This window comes from Amaranthus tricolor, chromosome 2, assembly GCF_026212465.1.
Source record: "Amaranthus tricolor cultivar Red isolate AtriRed21 chromosome 2, ASM2621246v1, whole genome shotgun sequence".
Lineage (NCBI taxonomy): Eukaryota > Viridiplantae > Streptophyta > Magnoliopsida > Caryophyllales > Amaranthaceae > Amaranthus > Amaranthus tricolor.
In genome coordinates, this window is record NC_080048.1 from 34,752,653 (window position 1) to 34,774,328 (window position 21,676).

Sequence of the window (21,676 nt, forward strand, 5' to 3'; positions counted from 1 at the left end):
CAACTCATGCTACATATAAACACAAGTCACCGACCATCTCTTTCCTCTTAAATATATATTTTTTTTCATGTATATCGTTGAGTTTCCGTTCTTTCACTTTTCATTCTTTCTTCACAAAACCCACCCAAAAAATTTGGAGCTTAGTTCAATTCCCATTTCTAATTTCCATGAAAAAGAGTCTTTTTTAAGTACAAGTTTTAATATTGTTAATCTCTTTTGATTTTACATGATTTATTAATTATCAAACTCATGAAATTTTCTTCCAAATTTGAATTTCTGTACAATTAGAAACTATAGAGTAGAAGGGTGAGGAAGAGAAAAATGAGGACACTTTGTGATGTTTGTGAAGGTGCTGCTGCCATTTTCTTCTGTGCTGCTGATGAGGCTGCGCTTTGCCGTGCTTGTGATGAGAGGGTATTTTCCAAGCTATTTTCTTTTTTGGGTTTTTTTTAAAAATTTTTTTTTAGTAATTGTTGCTAATTTTTTTTATTATTTGTTTTATTATTGAAGTATTTGTGTGTGAAAACCCAGTTTACTTCATTTGGTTTTTTTTTGCTGAATTTGATCAAAAACAAATTAGGGATTTTGAGGAATCAATTCTATGTAAAGTTTAGTTGATGGGTGAGAATTCAGGAAAGTTTTTTTTTTTTTTTTTTTTTTTTTTTTTTTTTTTTTGTGAGTTGGGTCTACTTTATACCAACTTATGGTGTATATTAGCTGTTAGCATTTGTGGTGATAGAAGACAGTTTGAAATTGAAGTGAATGTGACATGTCATTGTTAATACTCTGATAAGTGTCATTGTTTTAAGCTATTTTTCAACCATTTTTCAAACGGCGAACCAACTACCGAATTATGTGTCACTGCTAAGATTTATGAGTATTGAACTCACAAGATAAATTGGTATGTTGAATTGTGTTTAGACTTCAGAACATGCTCCTCTGTCCTTATGAATTTGCAATATTGTTCAAATGGACTCTTTTAACGGAAAGGTGAGAAATTGGTTTTAAATGAAAAGAGCGATTGTATTGTGTGGATGATATCAATAGAGTTGAATGTGTAGATTGTATTAGAAAAAGTGGTTGGATAAATAAGTAAATGAGCCAAAGCCAAAATAAAAAATGAGATAAAATGAGAGGGGCAAAGAGAGTATACATTGTTTAATCAAACTTTTCATTAACTCTTTATTTAATCTTATAGAAGATGATTGCTAACTTATGTATAGTGAAAGGGAAGAAAAAAGAGAATCAACGAGAAGAGAGAAGAAGCTAGCTAAGCTAATAGAAACGGAGTGTTAGGGCCATCTCGGATATTTTAAGAGCTCTAAGCGAAAATTCAAATTCGAATGTGCACGTTTCATTTTATTTTATTTTTTGATTAAACAAGACAATAATTTGCTTGTTTAACCCAATTAACCTATAAAATACAACAAATTAACAATATATGTAATTGGCTACCTAGATTTAATGATTTTCTCCAAAAGAGAAAATACCAAACAATTTCGAGTAACCATTAACCCATGAATAATAATTGAAAAGCACTACTACGTAGTCATTAACAAGGTAATGGATAACTATTATTTATGAAAATTATTGATATGAATTATACAATGACTAAAACGTGTTGCTTTTTCAAATAAAAATAATATTACTTTAATATATATATATATATATATATATATATATATATATATATAATCTAAAAGTGTATACATTAAAAAAAAATTTAGGCCCCTAAAATAACAAGGCCTTGAGCCGTCGCCCATGCTACATAGCGGGTTGTGCAAAGTGTGTCCTTGTAATCTTCTGAAATAGTATGTTAGGAAATGTAACTAACCATGTTTGGATGGCACGAAATGGAGGAAAAAGAAGCAGAGATAAAAGAACATGCAACTTTTTTTTCATTTGGATACCAATAGGGGATGGGAGAGAGATGGAGGAAAGAGAATTGAAAGGAATGACTCCTTTACATTTTAAACAAAACAATCCTTCTAGCATAGGAAAGATTTGAAAGGAAAACGCTTAGGAAATTTTTTTGTAATGGTTTGTTCATTTAGAGAATAGGAAAAAAATGTCTCATGGAAGAAAACATCTTTGGACATAGTGATTTTTTGAGTTATCAGATGATAAAGTTTATAATTTTTTCAATGTAAGGCATAGCCAATGAATACATAAGGTTGAGATCTATGTTCAAACTTTAACCTTCTTGTTTTGGATTACATAAAGATCAAAAGTATAGAAACCTAAAATATAGAATATAACCCATTTCGGAACCCTAAATACTCGTCCTAGATCATTGGTGAAATGTGTCCCTAATCGCTGAAGGTGTCTTCCCATACCTTCAACCAATACTGTAAAAGGTTTTTAGGTCTGTATTTATAGATTCACATAGAGAAAAAGGAGGAAATCAAGAGACAAAAGCCTTAACACTGAAAAAGTGATTTTAAATCAAAATATTGAAGCACAAAATCAAATTTATTTATTTTTTGATATTAACTTTCCATTTTATACATAATGTTTTGGAAATCAAGTCATTTCCAAGTCACTTTAGGTTGCACTCCACATTCTCGTTGCCGTCATATGGCGATACAAATTGTGTTCTGGGGAACTATGATTCAATTCCAAAGGTTCTAAGAGTTGCATAAGATGGTTACCTTTTGAAAAGCTTTTCATTAGTTGATAATCTTTTATTATTGTCCAAGGCATTTATTATTATGGAAAGAGGCGCACCAAATGCACTCACCGTATACAGGAAGCTTGGATTGAAATAAAATGCTCTATTTGTACTTAAATGATGTCGCGTTTTTTTCCTACCATTTTGTTGTGGTGTATAAATTGCATCTGGTACAATGCTCGTAGAAGTGTAGAATTTTAAAGCAAATCCTTTACTCATTTCTTGGCATTAATGCTCCCGATGTGTTTAGCTTTCTTTTCAAATGTTTCTCAACAAGACCAACAAACCGATTCATCAAAGATGCATACTCAATTTTATGCTTGATAATATAAATCCTAGTAGTTCTCGAAAAATCACCATCTATGGAATGAACCATGATACATCTATGTCCAGTAGGGTGTTTATAAGGTCCTTATAACGTGAAGTAATATACACCATTAGTTTAAATGCGACTAGTAGGTAAAGAAACTCTAATTTGTCTAGCTTGTAGACTTATAGTACAGAAATAGTTGGATGTTATTGAATTTTCATCAAAATTAAGGAATAACAAGTTTTCAATTGATGAATAGGCATGTGACCTAATCTCAAAAGATGCAAATTTGCTTGCTCTTTGATCTTTATTGCTTTAACATTTGCATATGTGACAATCTTATTGTGTTCAGTCGTTTGCTTTAGCGTTCCTTTTCTTTCACAAGAATCTTTATTCACTTTTTCAATAATGAATACAATCCATGATGCAGTTTACCAGAAAGTCAATGCTCCTTCATCATATGGCTCTCAAATAACAATGATTAAATGTAAAAAAGATGTTACCGTTTATATCAATACATAATATATGAGTGGACACGAAATTAAAAAGTGAAAATCTAGATGTATAAGACTTCTTTCAGTGTAATATTAAGTCTTATTGTGCCAATATATTTAACATAGTGTCTACCATTTGGGATGCTTATTTGTGTTTAATTTTTTGTAGCTTTCATACAATTTTAGATTCAAACACATAGAGCTCTACTTGTATTAGCCATAGAAACCTAGAGCGTCGAACATAATTCGGTTTCATGACCCCGAGACATATTTCCCAAAACAATAGCGAAATACGTCTCAAATTGCTTTTGGTGTTGTCTAAGACCTTCAACCAATACTGTATAAGGTTTTTGGGCCTCCATCGATGGATTCAAGGAGAGAAAAGGGTGGAAATCAAGAGAAAAAGCCTTTAAGCTGAAAAAGCCTGTCTTAATAACAATATTTTGTTGCACAAAAATCAATTTTATTGTCTTTTGATATTATCTTTACATTTTATACATAATTTTTCATGTATCTAGTCATTCCTGAGTCACTGTTACGTTCCACGTTCCCATTCCCATCGCCATTCCACATACTGATACGAATTGTGTTTCAAAATTTATTATGCATAGAACTACGTTATTTATATTGATTTATTGCCATCCATGTAGTGACCCGACTTCTTAAAAATGGTCTCATTTTGTGAAACTTTAGCAATGCTCCTCTTCTAGGTATATGGCTTGAAATTTGGTGGATAACCATGGACTTTATGGCATCTCTCAAGATTGTAACCATGGAAGTGATCACAAAAATAGGAATTAGGCTTCTTGTTTCTCGCAACCTTAGTTCTTCCTTGCATCATATTGATGTTGTTTTGTGGATATTGGTTTGGTAGCTTGTATCAAGTGATTTTTGATGATGTTGACTAGTTGAAGTCATTTTAATGCCGAAGGATAACACACACAAAAAAGGTATTTTCTAGAATGGGAGGGGTTAGTTACACACCTGATATTTATCCTATTGTAGAAAATAAGTGGCACGTGACAAATGGCATTGTGATTCATGACTACTTTTGTTTTGCAATAGCGGATGGTTATTTGGCTGTTACCCATGAAAATATGAATTACCTAGCCTAATATGACCAAAGAAAGTTCTATATCTTTGTCATTTGGTTTTGCACTTATGAGACTGATCTATCAGCCCATGTTTGATTTTACCTGTCTCTGACAACTGATATCTATTCATTGTTAAAAATGGAATATTACCATTATAAGAGACAAGGTGACTAATTTGTCTCAAAATGGTTAGATTTTTTAGAATAATCCAAATTGTAGTGTAAGAATTTGATTTTAGTTGCATTTTTGGGTTTTGTTGGACTAGTTTGATTTGTGCTATTAAGGAGGGTTTTTCGTGGAAGGTTTCCTTCCCCAGTTCCCCTAGAAGTTTTGTTCGTATTAGCATGTTTTGGAAAGCAAAATTGTATCTTGCTTATCACTTCAATAATAATAAAAAGATATCCACTGCCTAACAAAAGTTTTCAAATATTAATTTTTAAAAATGCTCTCTTGGGATGCTTAATAAGTTAAGTCGTCATCCTATTTTCTTTTCACTTTTCATCTTCATAATATGTATCAGTGATATGCCCCATTCAATGAATTGGAATCGCAGGTCCACATGTGTAACAAGCTTGCTAGTCGACATATACGCGTCGGACTTGCTGCCCCTAATGCGGTACCAAAATGTGACATTTGTGAAAATGCTCCTGGTGGGTGGCTTTCTAAAATCAGAATAAGGTTGATATCCTTTTGAACCTTCTATTCTGAGTGAATTTATTAGACCTTGTACCTATGCAGCTTTCTTTTACTGTGAGATCGATGGGAGTTCCCTTTGCCTGCAATGCGACATGGCTGTTCATGTTGGTGGTAAAAGAACTCACAGACGATATCTTTTGTTGAGACAGAGAGCAGAGGTCTGTGACTTTACATATCTTAGTGTTGGTTTGCTTGTTGCGTGACTTTTTGAGTTAATTGATTTATATTAATTTTCTAAGTTACCCTTGATGATTCATTTGTATTTTATTCATTTATATGTTTTTGATTACTGATGTTTTTCCTGAGGAATAATTTGTGCATCTTTTTCGAGTCGAGGGACTCTTTGGCTGTACTCTCCTATATGGTATGAGTTGCCGCCTTCCTTCCCTCCCCAGACACTAAGTATAGTTCCTATGAGCAGGATCCGCTGGGTATGATGATGACCCTTGATGGTTCCTTATCAGTAATTTCACTAGACTACTCCTTACATCCCGCTGAGTTGCACTGTTTAGAATTGCAAACTCAGTAGGGTGGAGGAAGTATATTTTACCTGGATTGTTGTCAGGGGCGGATCTATAACCAGTTAATATTGTCAATTGACAGCATTCAACTTACGTATACAAGGATCTAAAGACTAAAGGTACTAATATATGTGTAGGTTAAATTGGTATGAGCGTTGATATGTGACAATATTGACCTAGATTCAACTCATATTAAGCACATTTTTTAATATTATCGACATTATTTGACTTTGTTCTAGATCCGCCATAGTAAATAGGCAAGAAATCTGTTAATGAAGGAGAGCTGTGGCATTTTAACATGATTTCTAAAAATGACCTTGAGTCAAATGTATGACCAATTAATTGAGGGAGGAGGAAGTATGATCTTTTCTGACAATCTTGTTAATTTCCGCACTCACGGGTTTCTTTGTGTAGTTTCCAGGGGATAATGGGCATGTTGAAGGCACAGGCTTACAACAGGCTGATCGAATGGAAGTTAGGACGGAACTGAATCAATCATCAAACACAATTGTGCGAGAGAAAGAGCAGAATCATGTAGTTTTTGTAGATGGGAACGATGTCCCTGAAGCTCCAATAATGGATAAAAAAATGATTGATCTTAATGCCCGACCCCAAAGAAGTATCCTGAAGTCTTTCAACCACCAGGTGCATGTCTCTCGTATACAAACGTCTTGCCTTTCTTGTAATAAGAAAACGTATGATGCCTTCTATAATGAAATATAAACCTGATAAATGGCTTTAACCTGTCTTATAAGACACAGGGAATAGATGACGTTCCTGGGTCTAATGGTGATTCGGCATGCATTGTTCCTGTTAGATCTTTTAAAAGCGAGCCTGAGAAATGAGCCAGGTAATTTTTACGAACCACTCGCATGATTGATCACATACCTCTGGCTCTCTCTTTGAAGGGGTACAGGTATGGATTGTCCGTCACCTTTCCTCACCCAGACGGCCAGACCCTACTTTCGAGCGTGATATTGGATTGATTATGATGATGATGATGTTTCGTATGATTGACGTGTTTTCACATGGAATCATGGATTTTTAATCATTTGGAATTATGACTTATAAACGAATTTGACTACAATCAATAAATCAAACTAACGTCTACTTTTCATACCCTTCAATATGCCCTGAATCAAACTCAATGATTCATCAAATTACATGTATTACTCGTTTGTTCCCTTTAGCTTCACGACAAATGCGTCTGTATTTTCTGGCGTTGCAATTTTTAAGGATGATCCCGATATCCTATTGTCTTTTTGTGATTGCAAAATGCTTTCATTTCAGGTAAAGTGTGTTGTTTCTAGGGACTACAGAGTTGAAGCTTAATCTTGCATGTAAGAAAAACCAAAATCATAGGCTTGTCGGCATGTTGCTTAGCCGCCAACGCCATACTCCTTGTGGAGAAAATCCAATGCTTAGCATGTACCGAGTGCTTTTCGTACGAGCTTCCTTTGGCCCGCCATTCGTTTTTTACGATCATCGAACTAATTATTCGATGGTGTTCAAGTACAGAATTGCACAGGTTGAAACCACACATGTGATGTGAATGTAAGTGAGTTGTTGTTGTAACTCCCTCACTAGGGAACTACTCCTCAGTCCGACTATCGACGCACCGGAAAAGTTGTTTTGAGATGAAAAATTGTTTGAATTTGTAAGTAGTTTTACTATTTTTTTTTTCTCTTAATGTATGTAGTTCTCAGATTCGTTGCCTAACAAGTATTGAAGTGTTTAGCTCCTGGAAGGAGAAGTTTATAAAATATAAATGTATTCAATCGACTGTAACCCTATTAGCATATAGCTCTGATACGTACAATTTTTTTTTATTTTGTTGTATTTTTTTCAATTTATTCTTTTTTTAAAATTTTTTATTTTGTTATATTTCTGTTTTGATTATAGTTCTCATATACATCGAGATGACAAATTCTTACTCTAGAGAGAATTTGTTTACACTGAACGAATGTCAACGTGACCAATCAAATAATCGATCTTAGATCGATCCACATTAAATCAATCTGGAATCGAGTATGACTTGTTGACATTATGCGAATGAATCTAAAAATAATCAATTCCAAATTTTGACCATCTATAGTTTGATACGTTAGCTTTGTACCCTTTCTAATTTTATGGAGTTGCGAATAAGTCCATATAACATAATGGAAGTTTTTTCACTTAAAGATGTGGGCGGAATAGAATCATGGGTTAATCTATTGGTTGAGAGCTTTTTCTTTTACTCTTATCATAGAGATGTAATTTTCATCACTTATAATTACTCCTTGATTTTAAGAGTCTTTAGACTACCCACAAGTCAAAAAGTGCGGGTGTAGACTTGTTACTTTGGTCGGGTCGATTTTATGACAATCGAGTATGATCTAACAGGTTATAGATATAAAAACTAAAAGCTACAAAATATTATTATTAAATTTAAAATTAGATTTTAATATTATATTGAGTCTATATAACATATCAAGTCATAATTGCGCAATATTAACTCAACGAAACAGATACACTAAATATGATAATTACGATGAAATTAAAATTATTGATGTACAAATCAAAAGTAGGTCACCAAAATTTTAGGAAAACGAGTCAGGTAGATAAGATCTTGGTCAAGTTCAATTAGATTTCCTGATCCTATAATAATTTGACGCGTGTATGTGGATGTCTATGGCACAAAAAAAATGTTGTTTTGATAGTTGTATAAATTGTAAGGTATTGGAGCCCTAAGAAGTTTGCACACATAAAATTCTCATTAAACTATCAATCAAAGGTGAGATACCATGTGAATTAAAGCACTTTGAATTAAAGGGAGATATATTCAACAAATTTATACCCACTCAATATTATCTATTCTCAATACTTAATCAAAATTAAATTTTTAACCGATTTTAGTAAACTATTCTTCAGATTCATTAAAATTTGCCTCATTTTACTAAAAAAACTTTCATATAAAATGGCCAAAGAGAACAAACTAAAAAATATATAGTAGTTATAATTTAAATTGCACTCGAGAGAACCAATATGGGCATGGTACTTGTTCAACGGGACAAACTCAAAAAGAAAATAAAAAATTGGAAAATTTTTCTATTTTCACATAGGTTTCATCTTAAAATTAATAGCTAATTTAAATAGACCATTAAATTGCTTATCTATTATCTTGGGTTTTATTGTCCATGTATTTTTTTTCAACAAAATAGTCTTTGAAATCCAAAGTTGAACCATATTCGTTTTAAAAAGTTGAACATATTCATTGAAACACTAGGGCACAAAGTTTTTCAAATTGTAAAAGAATATTTTTTGTGGTTAAAAATTTATTTTGCTTTTCGTATGAGACCAAAAAATTTTGGCATAATGAATTAAAGTAGTACTTATTTTAAGAAATAAGACTAAAAAATACAAAGTAAAAGTGGTAAGATCATCTCCAAAAATAGAAATAACGCAAATTCACTGGAAAGATTATATTGAAAAATGACAAATTGAGTGGGATATAGGAGTACGCAGTGTCGTTCCTGACCCTTTCTATAGAGGGTCAATTTTGGTCTTTAGTGGACTTTTGAAAAAAGTAAAGTTACAATTTTTAATCAGTGTTCTATGTCCTACATGATAATATTGCTGAATTGGAGTATTAGATCCTTTTCTACCTTGCCTAAGATTAGAAACGACCCTAAAGGCTTAGAGCACATGTATTGATGTATATATTCCCATTAGGCGCATAGTTTCTCTAGTACAACACTTTTATCACACAAAGATATGTTGATATACTCAAAAAATAAGGAGATGAAAGCCAAATAGCATGGACAAGTTCATGAAATCCATCAAGTTTGTAAATCTCTATGAACAAAACTGCAATTCCTACTTAACGGCTTGTGAAGACAAGAAGACGGTAACTCTCATTCGAAAACCACCACGAAGTGAGCCACCCGAAACACTCCCCACCGGAGCCGAGTGGAAAGTGAAATGGGTTAAAGACATAAATGGCACATTCACAGGTAAATGCCGTCTCCATAGCATATACAAGAAAGTCCTTGTGGTGCGTCGTGTAGGAGAAGGGCATGTGAATTTAAGAGTGTACCAAGACCGCTTGCCTGTAAGAGAAAACACTATCTCGGATTGGAACCTAAGTGTGTGCACACAACCAAATTTCCAAGTCGTTCATGCTCAAATCGATGTGGAATATGAGTATCGGACCTACTTCTTATGTGGTCCGAAGAATATTATGTGTAACTATGATAAATTTATTTGTCCTGCACTCGAACCTCTTGGGTCTACTTGTAAATCACGTGCTCATAATTGGGTACTACATCATGTAGCATCCGCGGAGAAGCCAAAGGAGAAAAATGTTGCGAAAGGATCAAGTAGTGTTAGTGATAGTAATCCGATTACTAATACTGGTAATAAGGAGGCTAATTCTATAGTAGTTGGATCTCAGCCAATTATTAGAAATGGTCAAGTTAGCCAACTTAGCTCGCTAGCTGGATGGCAAGTGGGTCAAGTAGTGTTTAACTATGTTATCCCAGGAGTTGGTGGTGGTGGTAGTGGTAGTTACTTTAATTATAATTCGGGTCAAAATATAAATGGGTCCGGCACACAAACTAACGGCGACGTTAGTGTGCATAATGAAATTGGTACTACCAAAGATCTTTCTATCCAATTTATCAACAGGAAATTGTTATAGAGACTGAAATTTTAAATTCATGAAATTCGAAGTTTTATTTATGTTGTATTGTTCTATTTAAAAGATTAATCTTCATCGAATAATAGTGAAATAATGTAGATTATAAAAAAAAATTAAGAGAATGAATTAAAAATAAAAAGTAATTTAATTTATAATACTTAAACAAAAATCATACTCATATTAAAGTTTAATCTAAATTGTATATTAATGATGTTTGTATTCAAATAAGAATGTGCATTAGAGGAATTTTTTATTGTATTCAAATTAATGGAATTTGGAACAATTGCAACAACAGAAGCTAAGGCATAGAAAACTCATTAATTAAGTGTATGCTTTATATTAGAGTAATTGATATAGAGTTTTATAAAAAAAACATATGTGGTTCGTACCTCTGGACTCTAGAGTACCAAACTAAGTTAATTGTTAAAATCTCATAATATATTATATTACAGAAAAAATTAATATTAATAATCTAATTTTTAATTCGTTTGCTGTAAATAATTTTACATGTGGATTATTTTTTAATAATCTAACATTTGCGCTTAATTTGCTATCAACGTAATCTTTTATTTTATAATAATTTTAACCTTTGGACTTAGTTTGCTATCAGCATACTTTATTAGTATGCTACCAACAAACTAAGGACAAAAATTAATTAATAAAAAATAATTCAAAATTAAAATTATTCAAAGCAAATAATTAAAATGTTGAATTATTAATATTAATTTTTCTTATATTATATACTGATGCACAACAAAATAAGCTATTGATGAACAAATCTCATGATATGGATTTTTTGCGCTCAAAGAATGAATAGAAAAAAAAAACCAAGTCATTTGATTCTTCCACTTATTTAGCATCGTTTCCTATTTTTAGTTCCTTTTATTATTTTGTATTATTTTACTTTTTTTTTAATTAAAACTCATTAATTTCTTTTGAATCTTATTCGTACATTTAACTCTTTTTAATTTTATTTATACAACATATTATCTATCATTTCATTTATTACCAAATATTACATTTTCCTAAAAAATTATCCCATTTCTCTTTAATGCTAAGAAATGATAACTGCTATTAATATGCCTTTTAAATCTCAATTTGCACAACTTTTCATTTAAGTTTCTCCTACTTATTTGTACCGTTTTTCTTTTTGGCAATGGTTCGACGCAGTTTCTTGTAATTATCTCATGTACGAGCTTATTATATCTCTTTATCTTAACCACTCATTTTTACTATCTACTTAAGTAGTATTAATGATATTTATCATGGTATTTCATAGTAATGAAAGTTTATCATAAAAAAAATTTGTTCATAATTTTCCATTACTACATAATATCACATTTTAAATAGTAATACATCAGAATGAATTTTATAAAGAAATAAGATTGTTGAAGGAAAATAAATATAACCATTAAACTAGTGAAAAGATATATATATTCTTATAAAAATTATACTAATTTTTGATTATTATTCTCACCATTTAATGTTAAATGACTAAACGAGTTATAAATGCGTTCCTGCGGGGGATAGCGGGAGTAATAAACGGACTTCCTCAAAACTCTTATATATAAGAAAATATGGTTTGTTTGTACACAAAACATATCAAACACAAATAAATACATGCATGATGACGAGCCCAGTATTTCCTGCAGGGTACCCTACAGAACTGAAAAAATATGGGTATCCTCCCCCTTTTCCACCAGGTTACCCTCCAGAACAATATGAAAAATATGGGTATCCTCCTCGTTTCCCTACCCATGATCAGGTCAATCACGAACTGATCCCAAACCCAAACCCAAACCCAAACCCGACTTCTATTTTGAGTAATCAAATTCAGGGGTATCCGGTTATGTTTCCTTGGGGACCTGGTAACTATATCCCTATTGCAGGAAATGTTTACAATTCTGGGTTTAATGTTAATCATTCCGGTTCTCAATCCAATGGAGATGTCAAAGTTGGCAATCAAAATTGAAAATTAAACATAAAATGTATGGGAGCATTTTTACATAGTGATCTTTGTGTCCTTTTTGCTTGGATCATTTCCTTAATTGCAAGCTTGATATTAGTTGATCTATGTACATACTCTATATGTTGTTACTAATAATTGATTGGTAATAAATCAAGTCTTTTGCAATACTAGCTTTAATTATCATCTTATATTATTAATTGTATGCATGTGAATCCAAGTGGACTGGGTGGTAGGGCGGTCCACTTAGTAATGTTAGTGTAAGTGTCAATTCTCCTACTATGAAAGATGATAATTTTGATATTTTATAGCCCATTTTATGGTTTATACATTAGAGGAGGAAGTTGGGTATGTAAGGAAATATGAGTGGTTGAGGTATGAATCACTACATGAGGTGATGCATATAGAATGCCTTGAATAAGGCGAGATGGTGCACAATAAGAATCTTAGATCATGCCGCCTTGAATGAGGCATGAGGAGCTTGGAGGGTGATTGGTGAACGAGGCAACCAACAACAATAGGCAGTAAATGGAATTGGACATGTGCTCGTTCGAGCACATGAATTGCTCATCCGAGTACCCTGGTACATGAAGTGATTAGAATGCATTGTAGAGAGGCTAATACACTAAGAACAACTAGGGTTAGAAAGAGCCAAAAGAGTTGTCTTCTTGTATTAGTGTGTGTTTTCATAAAAGGTGTAAACATTGTGCTTGAGAGGTTGTTCTCAAGGTTTGGGAGAGTTGTTTCATTAATTTAAAGTTGATTATGTACTAAAAACAATCTTGTTTGAAGGGAAGGTATTTATGATGCTCATTAATCATCTTTGTGATCTTGCTCTTGTTTTAGTTGCTCCATCGTTTATACTTTGTTTTTCTATTGCTTTTTTACTCTTGTTCTTACTAAATAGAGTCATTAAGCCTTACATTTCAAGGAACAATATGACATTGGCACAACCCAATACAGACCAAAGTTTGGCACGATACAACACGAGATTCGGAGGCATGGACTATAGGCGGGATGTGGAGTAAAATACGGGAAAATAACGAGCATGGCACACCCAAGGCACGAGAGACACATGGGTCAGGCATGTGGACTGGCCCAATCAAAAGGATACATGGGCCATCCAACACGACATGATTTTTATAGTTAATTAAAGTCTATTAAATTTTATAGTTAATGATGGGTTTATATTCTAGATAGTTGAATATGGTATGACTTTTTCTAAATTTTGTTTGCATCATGATTACTTGTTTATTCTGGATTTTGAAGTAAACGAACTGTAATCGTAGAATTTATAGTAGAAAAAACAAATTTATTTATTTACGAAGTTCACTATGAATTGCTAATCTCCGCCTAGAGTTATCCATCTCTTAGACTTTTAAACACCACACCTCTTTATATTTATTCTCTTAAATTATGAATCTAATACGTGTATTTTAAGAGAAGGTACACTTATCCCTCGAATACACATACGAAAAACTTTTACTTATCTCCTTTTAACACTTAGTAGAACGAGGCACTACTAAACTCAAACTCAAAGGACTTGAATATAAAGAGATACACTTATCAACCTATGAGCTTAGCTAAACGTAAGATGTGATTAAAAAAATTGTAAAAATGAGTATTGAATGACAAGCTTTATATATTGATTGAATAATAATTCTGTCTTCTTTTACTATGAATTTCACATAAATAGAAAATTTTCAATGGCTAATTTGAAGTGTCAGGAATCTGATAAGTACAAATCAGTTTTAACGAGTCTTTCAAATAAATTAAGTAATATCTGCAACAAATAATAACAATAATAATAATAATTCAAATTTAAACCTAACTTAAACTTAGAGTAAACCAGTTGTTAGTTCAAAAGAATTTAAACTTTAAAAATCAAACTTAACCATAAGTTCTACATATTTCCTATTGTTCTTAAAATGTAGAGTTAGAGTTTGGACCAGAAATTTAAATTCATAATTCAAATTCAAATTTTAAATTTTATGTTCCCGATAAATAACGATTAACTTATAGTACACTAAGTCCATACAAGAACCATGTTTTTGTGTGAGCTTTATTGCTCCCAAAGCTTCTAATTTGTTTGTATACTATATAGATTTTCGTGCCATTAAGTTATTATATGACTCCTAAGCATATTGAAACTGTAAATTAATTTGTTTTAAAAACTGTAAAAGTATTACTATTAGTTTGAGATACATATTACTAATATACTACTATATAAAACATAATGATAAGATTATGCACTAAACAAAATGGAGTATATTGTAAGTAAGTACATAACATAATAGAAAAATTTAACACATAAAAAATAATATAAAAAATAATTTTAATGTTTAATGTCTTTGTAAGACCTTAAAAAAAATTTTTAGCTAAAGAACATATTTTTTACTATAATAATTAATATATAACTTAAATTTATTTATTTATTTATTATAAATTTGTCAAACATAGGTGATAAAATTATCATTTGAAATTTATTTCACCGATATCTTATTTTAATATTTACTTATGTAAGTAATGTATAGGATAATCTATGGAAAACTATTTCAAAATTATTTTTTCTCAATTTATTAAAAAATTTTTTACTAAAAATTAATTTTTTACATAAAAATTAATATGTTATCCGATAATAATCCATTGTAATTGAAAGATACTACATATCTTAATTGATTGTATATGGTAAACAATTTCTCCAAATGAGGTATAGTTTTAAAAGCTTTTGTAACTATTCAATTAAACAAATGCAATCAAAAAGATATATATTAACCAAATATAATCAGAAAGATATTTTCCTAATAAGAACATGAAAAGAGCGGGTAAATTTTTATCGTTAGGTCGACATATTTTCTAATCTTTTCTTCATTAGTATATTGTATAGAAGATTAGGCACTTGTTGTGAGTTGTAACTTAAGCCATGATCAAGCTTGAGCTTCACTTTGTCTTAGGTCTACCATATGTTTCTGTATTTTCTCTCTACTCTTTTCATACTCCATAGTTATTCCATGCTTATATGGATAATTACAATGTACATGAAATGAGCTAGTGATAGAAGTTTTGGGCGCATATGAAATTTGTAGTTGGACCAAAATAAATATTGTATTACATTTACTGAATTCAAATATTTGATTACATCATAATTTGTACAAGAATATTTTTGGTGGGAGACTTATTCTGCACCTTTACACTCTTCCCTACTATTTTTATATAAGCTCATGTCTCACTTATTAATCTCTCTATTTTTATGTATATACTTTGTGATTTGAGCTCATGGCTTAATCCTTTGTTTTTATGAGAGCTTCTTGCTATATATAATGCAATTGTCATAATATCCAATTTATACTTGCTATGGAACATTCTAGTAGTTAAGCTAGGATTTTATCTAGATATTTCTTTTCTTACTTCACACCTCTAGTATATTCTAACTATTACTTCTTACTTAACACTAGATAGTTTTAAATAATCATCTTCTAGATTTTTATGATTAGCCTTTCTAATAGCTAGTAGCTCAATATCTTTTAAAACATATTTGTATACATAACACTAGCCTATGATTAGAGGTATCCGCAGTCGTAAACTTCGTAAATTTGGTATTTGTGTTTGTTTATCGAAAATTATGAAAAGTTGATATTAATAATTTTTGCATTGAGATGAATAAAATAAATAAGATTTTACTTAACTATGTTTTAACTTATAAATTAAGAATAAAATACAAATTACCAGTGATTATAGTAGCTCAAAAGTAAATGAGGCTACTAGAAAGAATAAGAGGAAGTAATATCCATTTACCTCATTAACACCTCTTAAATCCGCCTTTGGATTCAAAGGTGAATTTGATAATGACCTAATATGCTAAAGCCACGGTTCAATATAGCCAATAAATACATCCGACAAAAATTTCTATTTCACCAATCTAAGGTGATTCAATACTTTGAATTATGTTTAATGAAACCCATACTTTGAATCAAATTCCAATTAGGATTGTGATTTTTAAAAAAACCTAATCAAATAAGATGTAATTCTCTCGGCTTTGATTATTTCACCCTCTTTATTAGTAAATTTAATAAATCCTAATCTACGCTTAGGTTCATTTTGCCTAGTGCACTCTTATCATTTTTTCAGCTGACAGCTAGTCTGAATTTACCCTAATAATATATGTTTATAAGACATTTACTAACTAATAAATCTACTCCACTTATTTTTTTTAATTTTATTCTCCTACTTAATTTACATTCAACTTAAAATTATATTTTTCGCCCACTAAATTTTTTATAGGAATATAAATTAAGTGGTCGTAAATATTCTACTCCATTTTACAAGAATAGGTTCAAAGGGGAATTTGATAATGACCTTGCATACTAAAGCTAAGATTCTCTAACTAAAAGTAAATCATCTTTTAAAAATATCTCTTTAGGCTTCACCAATAATTTGTCTAGGTGCTTATCCGTATTATACACAGAATCATAACTATTTTCTTACGTAAAAGTATTGTATGAATATAAAGTATAAACTTTATAATGAAAAAAGTATACTTCTATATTACATTATATACTTGATTTTTCTACAAAAATGATAAATTCATATATATAACTGATAAAATAATTTCAAATAGTCAATTAAAATACATTTTAAATTTTGAATTTTTAGACAAAAATTATATTATTTAATATTATAGGCTATATAGCATAATATTTAGAATTTATTACCAAATCACTCATTAAAAAGCCATTATATTATTTCTATTTAGATTTTAGCCTTATTTATAACATATTTACCCTAATAAGACAAATAGATTAAAACAATTACAAAAAATTATTTCTCTTTAGAAAAATCTTCCATTTTAAAAGGATAATCGTAAAATGGTAACATGCATAAAAAAAATAATAAAGGAAACTCTATATAGTATCAATCAGTTTTAAGGAAATATAAATTATAATATTTTTAAATTTTTTCCTACACGGTAACAACAAAGTTTCCAATTTATAAAAATCTTAGCAATTCCGTTACAAAGTATATTTCGTTAATTTTGAATTGTTTATAAGTAACTTTTTTAGTTTTATGATTAAAAAATAGAAACAATCAAAACCTTACCCCAACCAACCTCACCCCCACTCAACCCTTATAGTGCCCTTAACCCCCACCCAACCCTTTCACCCCCACCCAAGTCCAACACTACCCTTTTCGACCATCTCTCAAGCCACCCTCATCCAGCCCATCACCACATCATACATCCAGTTGTAAACCACCCAAAACAGTAGTAATCCACGTGGCCACCACCTAAGTCATAACCCATTAAGGCCACCACCACCTAATGGGTAGGTGGCATTTGATGTTGGCTAAAGGTCGTGTTTGTGCTTGGTGGAGGCTAAAGGTCATGGTCCCGGTGGTTAGCATCACACATCTATAGGTAGAGCTGGTTTAGGGTTGGGCTGGGTGGGAAGGAGATGTTCAAGGGTGGTTTGTTGTAAATATGGGTTAGGGTTTGGGTAAGTGGTGCTACGTGGGTGGGAGGTAATGGGGTTTTTTTATTCAAAATATATAAAACAAAGAAAAAATAATAAAAAAAAGTAATTAGGGTTAATTTGTCATTTAATTCATTTTAGAGTCGATTCAAAAGTGTTGGTAAAGGCTGAGCCTCACTAAGCTTGCACACATATGTGGACAATGAAACAATGTATAAATTCAGGTAGTGTTTCATCTTAAAACTAATTATATTCAAACTTATATATTAATAATTCTCTCATTATTCGATAAAAGGTTAAATTTATATAATTTTTCTTTTATAATATCTTGTAATACATTTAGACCACATATAATGATGGGCATCTTATCATGGCATATTAGTGCTTACATTTCAAGCTAGCAAATGTTACACTTATGCTTGGAATTGAAGTTGGAACATTTCTTACCTTGCTAGTAACCCTCCTAGTTCCTTATTTAACGAAAACCTACATCTCTAACAATTATTTTATCTTTTCCACAAATCAAAAGTACCTTACCTCAAAACTACCAATTCTCCAAATTTTAGAAAATGGGCATGATTGATACCATTCAAAATCCACCCAATCATGCTTCAAATTCTCCAAATGTCGCTCCAAATAATGCTAATAATATTTTAGCCCCTTCAATTAATGCTAATAATATTTTAAGTCCACTAAATAATGCTAATAATAATTTAGCTCCTTCAAATGGTTGTTTTCCACCAAATAATCAACCAAATAATGCAAATCCACCCCCTTACTATCAACCAAACTATGGTTACTATACTCCACATCGTCCTATGTACGTCCTACCGGGTCAATTCGCGTATGGAAACGTATACAACTCCGAAGGAAATGTGAACGGGTCGGGCAAGCAAACGTATGGAGATGTCATCGTCGACAACCATACTCGAAAAACCAGAGGAGTTAAAATTAACAGCATTGGTGGTAACATTGGCAACAAGGGTGGTCAGCAAGTTACCGGTGATATTAAGATTGGCAACATTGGTGCTTAGACCTATATGTATTGCTATTGTTATTTTATGTTGTATGTCTTTATACTTGCTATTTAAAGTGGAAAATTATCGGGTATTTCTTCAGTTCCTTTGAATTTACGGTATAATATTAAAACACTTTTAATTTTATTTGTATTTTTTAGCAAATTCAAAGAACTAGAAGAGTATGTTTTACGTGTTGAACCATAAATAAGCGCTATTATAGCTAAAATTGTATTCCGGCCTTGATTTGTTTTAATGGGTCTACTAAATTTATTTTCTATTGTCTTTTAATTTATTAAGTTTGCATAAAATTTTTTTTGACCCGTTTGGTTAGTGGTATTAAATGATGGTAATGAGAATGATTTATAGTGTAAAATTTTATCAAAAGTTCCTTATCATTCCCTTGGTTATGAAACTTTGATCAAAAAAAGTTTTTTGTTTACAAATTTCCATTACCACCTAATACGACTATTCTCAATGGTAATGTATTGAAATGAATTTTATGAAAAAATTGAGATGATTAGAGTTGGACAAGTATGACCACCAAGATAGCCAATATCTTTTTCAATTAAAATTACACTAAATTTTATTTTCATTACCACCGTTTATTACTTAGGGGATGGTTTCTAGCATTATCAAGTCTACAAATAAAAATAGAATGATTATTTACGATAATAGTTCCATTACTTACGCTTAAATTAGAATAAGATGAGAGATTATCAATATTTGATATCATGTAGAGATTATCGGCCACCATACTTAAGGTTGATCGGGCAATGACCTTTTAGTGAATGAGATTTGGGTCATGGTTGAGAAAGCACCACCCAAGGCCAACCATAAAAGAGGAAGTGAGATTAGCTTGAATTTGATTTAAGGGTCAAGTCAAAAAACAGGTGAAGAATGATTTGGTAGAATTATATGGGTAATATTGCATTTATTATAAAGAGAATTATAAAATATAATCTTAGCAAACTAAGATAATACAAGATATTTAGTTACCTAAAACTAAAACATTATAAGATATAGTTATGTTAAAATATATACAAAGTGTTGGGCATTTAGAATATATAGGACTTACAATATATACTATATACTATATTAAGTAGTGGAATAAATATGCAATAAGCCAATAATAACAAAGTCTAAAAATATGCTCAAAATAAAAATCGTAAAATCAAGACAGAAAGGAAGCGATGGTTGTGTTCTAATCTATCTCAAAATGGGACAGAACTTATAAGCCAAGTTGGCTTTAGGCAACGGGTCGTCGCCTAGGAGCGACTAGTCGTCGCTAGCCTTCTGTCCTCTATTTTGCGATTTGGGAAGGTAACTTTGGTTATTTGGGATGGTTCTAATCATTCCCAATGATTGATAACCACCACTTGATGATTAGAAGCTGATTAATAATCAGTTTTCTAAAGGCTTAGCATATAGTTATATATGCATTGCTCTATATATATAACATGTGTGTGAAGGGAAAAACAAACCCTTAAGCAATTTTTTGATTTTACTTAGAACATTTTTCTTATTCTTGCTTCTCTCTTTGCATGAAGTGTTAGAAGAGAGTAATTAACTCTTGCATCTTTAAGTTTCTAATTCATCCAAACACTATTGAAAATATAATACAAATACAAATAAACAAACCGATTTCTATTTCCCTTGTGTGGATGGCAATGGAACTCCTTACTTTGTAAATCACCAAATGGACACCATGAAGATAAGGTTGCGACAATCAGAGAATTCGCACGGAAACTTGATATGAGTAGAAGACGTTCATACATTTTCCTATTGTGATATTTCTCCCACAAAGGTGCTTGGGAAGATAAAATGAAATTCACAATGAGACACAATCTACACAACAAAATTCTAGCACAAGGAAATTGCAATAGTAAATACAAGTGTTGTGGTGAATTAAGAACTTTGATGATATTGAGAATTAATTACTCTCTCAATATTATCTCATGAAAGGAAGAACAAGAATGAGAGTATTCTTAAGAGAGAAATAAGAAATGATATGGAGATGAGATGTAATGTCCCTTGGCATGCAACCTCTATTTATAGAGCTATGCATGAAACAATACTTCCTTTTGAAATAAAAGTGTTTCACCAAGCAAAGCTTATGAATCAAAGTAATATTTCACCAAACAAAGTTTATGAATCAAAGTAATGTTTCACCAAGTAAAGCTTATGAATCAAAATAATGATTCATCAAACAAAATTTATGAATCAAATTAATGATTCATCAAATTCTTTGAAACATTTAGTTGGACTTATAATATATTTATTTTAGTCCCACTACTATACTAAGTATATAATATATACAAATTTAGGTCTATATACTTTAAATGTTCAACAAACACATTGTTGTTTCTTTCCATTCTCTTTGTGTGGTGTTGTGTAGTTTTATATTTTTGTGAGTTTCATCAACATTTTTAAATACCGTTATGGAAGAAATATCACAGAAGAAAATTAACTAACACTCTAACTACTCCTATCAAGTTTAACATTGCAATCTAATTTTCAAGTTCTACTAGCTTGGTGATCATTGAAGTTCCATAGCCAATTCAAGGGGGAATACAATTGTAGTATGTTTTATACTTGTAATTGTATTTTGCATTATGTTTCCGATACAAAGTTTATCAAGACAAGCTATGGAACAACATTTAACACACTAAGTTTATCATCACGTGTGGGTATTTTGAATCTAGTATTAATAATAGCGTCAATCAACAAAATTTCAGTTACCAAGTAAAATCATCACAAAT

The 21,676-nt window shown here is 31.1% G+C and overlaps 1 protein-coding gene across 4 annotated transcripts; it reads left to right on the plus strand.

Annotated features, from left to right (window-relative positions):
* Positions 1–7,668, plus strand: LOC130806467 (B-box zinc finger protein 19-like). Of its 4 annotated transcripts, none has more exons than XM_057671568.1 (6): positions 1–414; positions 5,123–5,219; positions 5,308–5,423; positions 6,201–6,431; positions 6,548–6,636; positions 7,077–7,668. In XM_057671568.1, exons 1-5 carry the CDS (start codon positions 322–324, stop codon positions 6,629–6,631), a joined length of 621 nt encoding a protein of 206 aa, XP_057527551.1. In that variant the 5' UTR covers positions 1–321; the 3' UTR covers positions 6,632–6,636; positions 7,077–7,668. The 4 variants fall into 4 exon arrangements, with proteins under 4 accessions (XP_057527551.1, XP_057527550.1, XP_057527549.1 ...); XM_057671566.1 differs by having other exon boundaries at positions 2–414; positions 6,542–6,636; XM_057671567.1 differs by having other exon boundaries at positions 6,548–7,668.
* The last annotated feature ends 14,008 nt before the right edge of the window (positions 7,669–21,676 follow it).